Source organism: Aptenodytes forsteri, unplaced genomic scaffold (genome assembly GCF_000699145.1).
Source record: "Aptenodytes forsteri isolate BGI_AS27 unplaced genomic scaffold, ASM69914v1 Scaffold321, whole genome shotgun sequence".
NCBI lineage: Eukaryota > Metazoa > Chordata > Aves > Sphenisciformes > Spheniscidae > Aptenodytes > Aptenodytes forsteri.
The window spans coordinates 1,231,278-1,232,461 of NW_008795030.1; the positions used below are offsets into that span (position 1 = coordinate 1,231,278).

At 69.5% G+C, this 1,184-nt stretch overlaps 1 protein-coding gene across 1 annotated transcript in view; it reads left to right on the forward strand.

The window, feature by feature from the left end:
- Nucleotides 1–355: 355 nt before the first annotated feature.
- ZNF683 (zinc finger protein 683) overlaps nucleotides 356–1,184 on the forward strand; it is a 10,275-nt gene continuing 9,446 nt past the window's right edge. Inside the window, 4 exon segments of the mRNA XM_019471239.1 lie at nucleotides 356–511; nucleotides 860–988; nucleotides 1,084–1,141; nucleotides 1,144–1,176. Coding sequence (XP_019326784.1) covers nucleotides 356–511; nucleotides 860–988; nucleotides 1,084–1,141; nucleotides 1,144–1,176 — 376 coding nt within the window.

Genomic DNA, 1,184 nt, shown 5'->3' on the forward strand with positions numbered 1-1,184 from the left:
CCCCCCGTTGCCCAGGGAGCTGAGGGTCTGCCTGGGCAGCCTGTGTCCCCTCCTCCTGCCCCAGCCGTGCCTTTGCTTCTGTGGCACCCTCTGCCCCCCGCTCCTGCTGGCCCCACAGCCCGTGCTGCCCCTCGCCCACCTGGGTGACACGGGGACCCCGGTGTCACCTTCACAGGGCTGTGGCGGTGCCCTCCTCCAGCTGCCACCCTGCTTGCAGCCGTGCGGGACCCTCCTGCCCCACGGGCAGGGCGCTCCCGGGCTGCTGAAGCCACCGGTGGGATTTCTCCATCTTTCCCAAGGGCCTTTCCCCTTCCCTGGCTGCGGGGCAGGGGGGTGCCCGCCGCCGCAGGGGGGGATGCCCCGCTCTGCCCTGCAGCTGGAGGTGCCCAGCCGTGGCGTGGACAAGCCGCCTGCCAGCACCGGGCCGTACCTGCTGGGGAAGGACATTGGCAGGAGCAAGTACGAGTGCAACCTCTGCGCCAAGAGCTTCGGGCAGCTCTCCAACCTCAAGGTACCCGGGGTGCCCCGGCGTCCGCTCTCCCCCCGCCCCGAGCCTGGCAGTCACACCCCTCCTGCATCCTTAGGGTCAGCCCATGCTGGGGACAAGGGGCAGCGGGGGCTCGTCCCAGCTGTGCGGGCAGGTTGCGGGCCTTTCCCCGTGCCTCAGTTTCCCCCCAGAAAAGCGCCCATCGGCGTGAAGTGCTCCGAGATTGGCTGCAGATATACCCCCCTGTGCTCCAGCCATGTTCTGCACCATCCCCGGGGGTTGCGGAATGCTCCCGGGAAGTGGGGAGGATGGGCAGCCCGGACTCCTGGGTTCCCCGGGTGCCCCTCTGTAGCTCGTGGCCCCCCCGGGCAGGTCCACCTGAGGGTGCACAGCGGTGAGCGGCCTTTCCAGTGCCCCATCTGCAAGAAGCGCTTCACGCAGCTGGCACACCTGCAGAAGCACCAGCTGGTGCACACCGGCGAGAAGCCCCACCAGTGCCCGGTAGGTGCCCGCTGGGTGCCGGGAGGGTGGTGGTGGGGGGTCCCAAACCAGGGTGCAGCACCCATCCCGAGCCCCCCATCCTCTCGGCCCCGCAGACGTGCCACAAGTGCTTCAGCAGCAGCAGCAACCTGAAGACCCACCTGCGGCTGCACTCGAGAAGCCCTTCCAGTGCCACCAGTGCCGCAGCCGCTTCTCC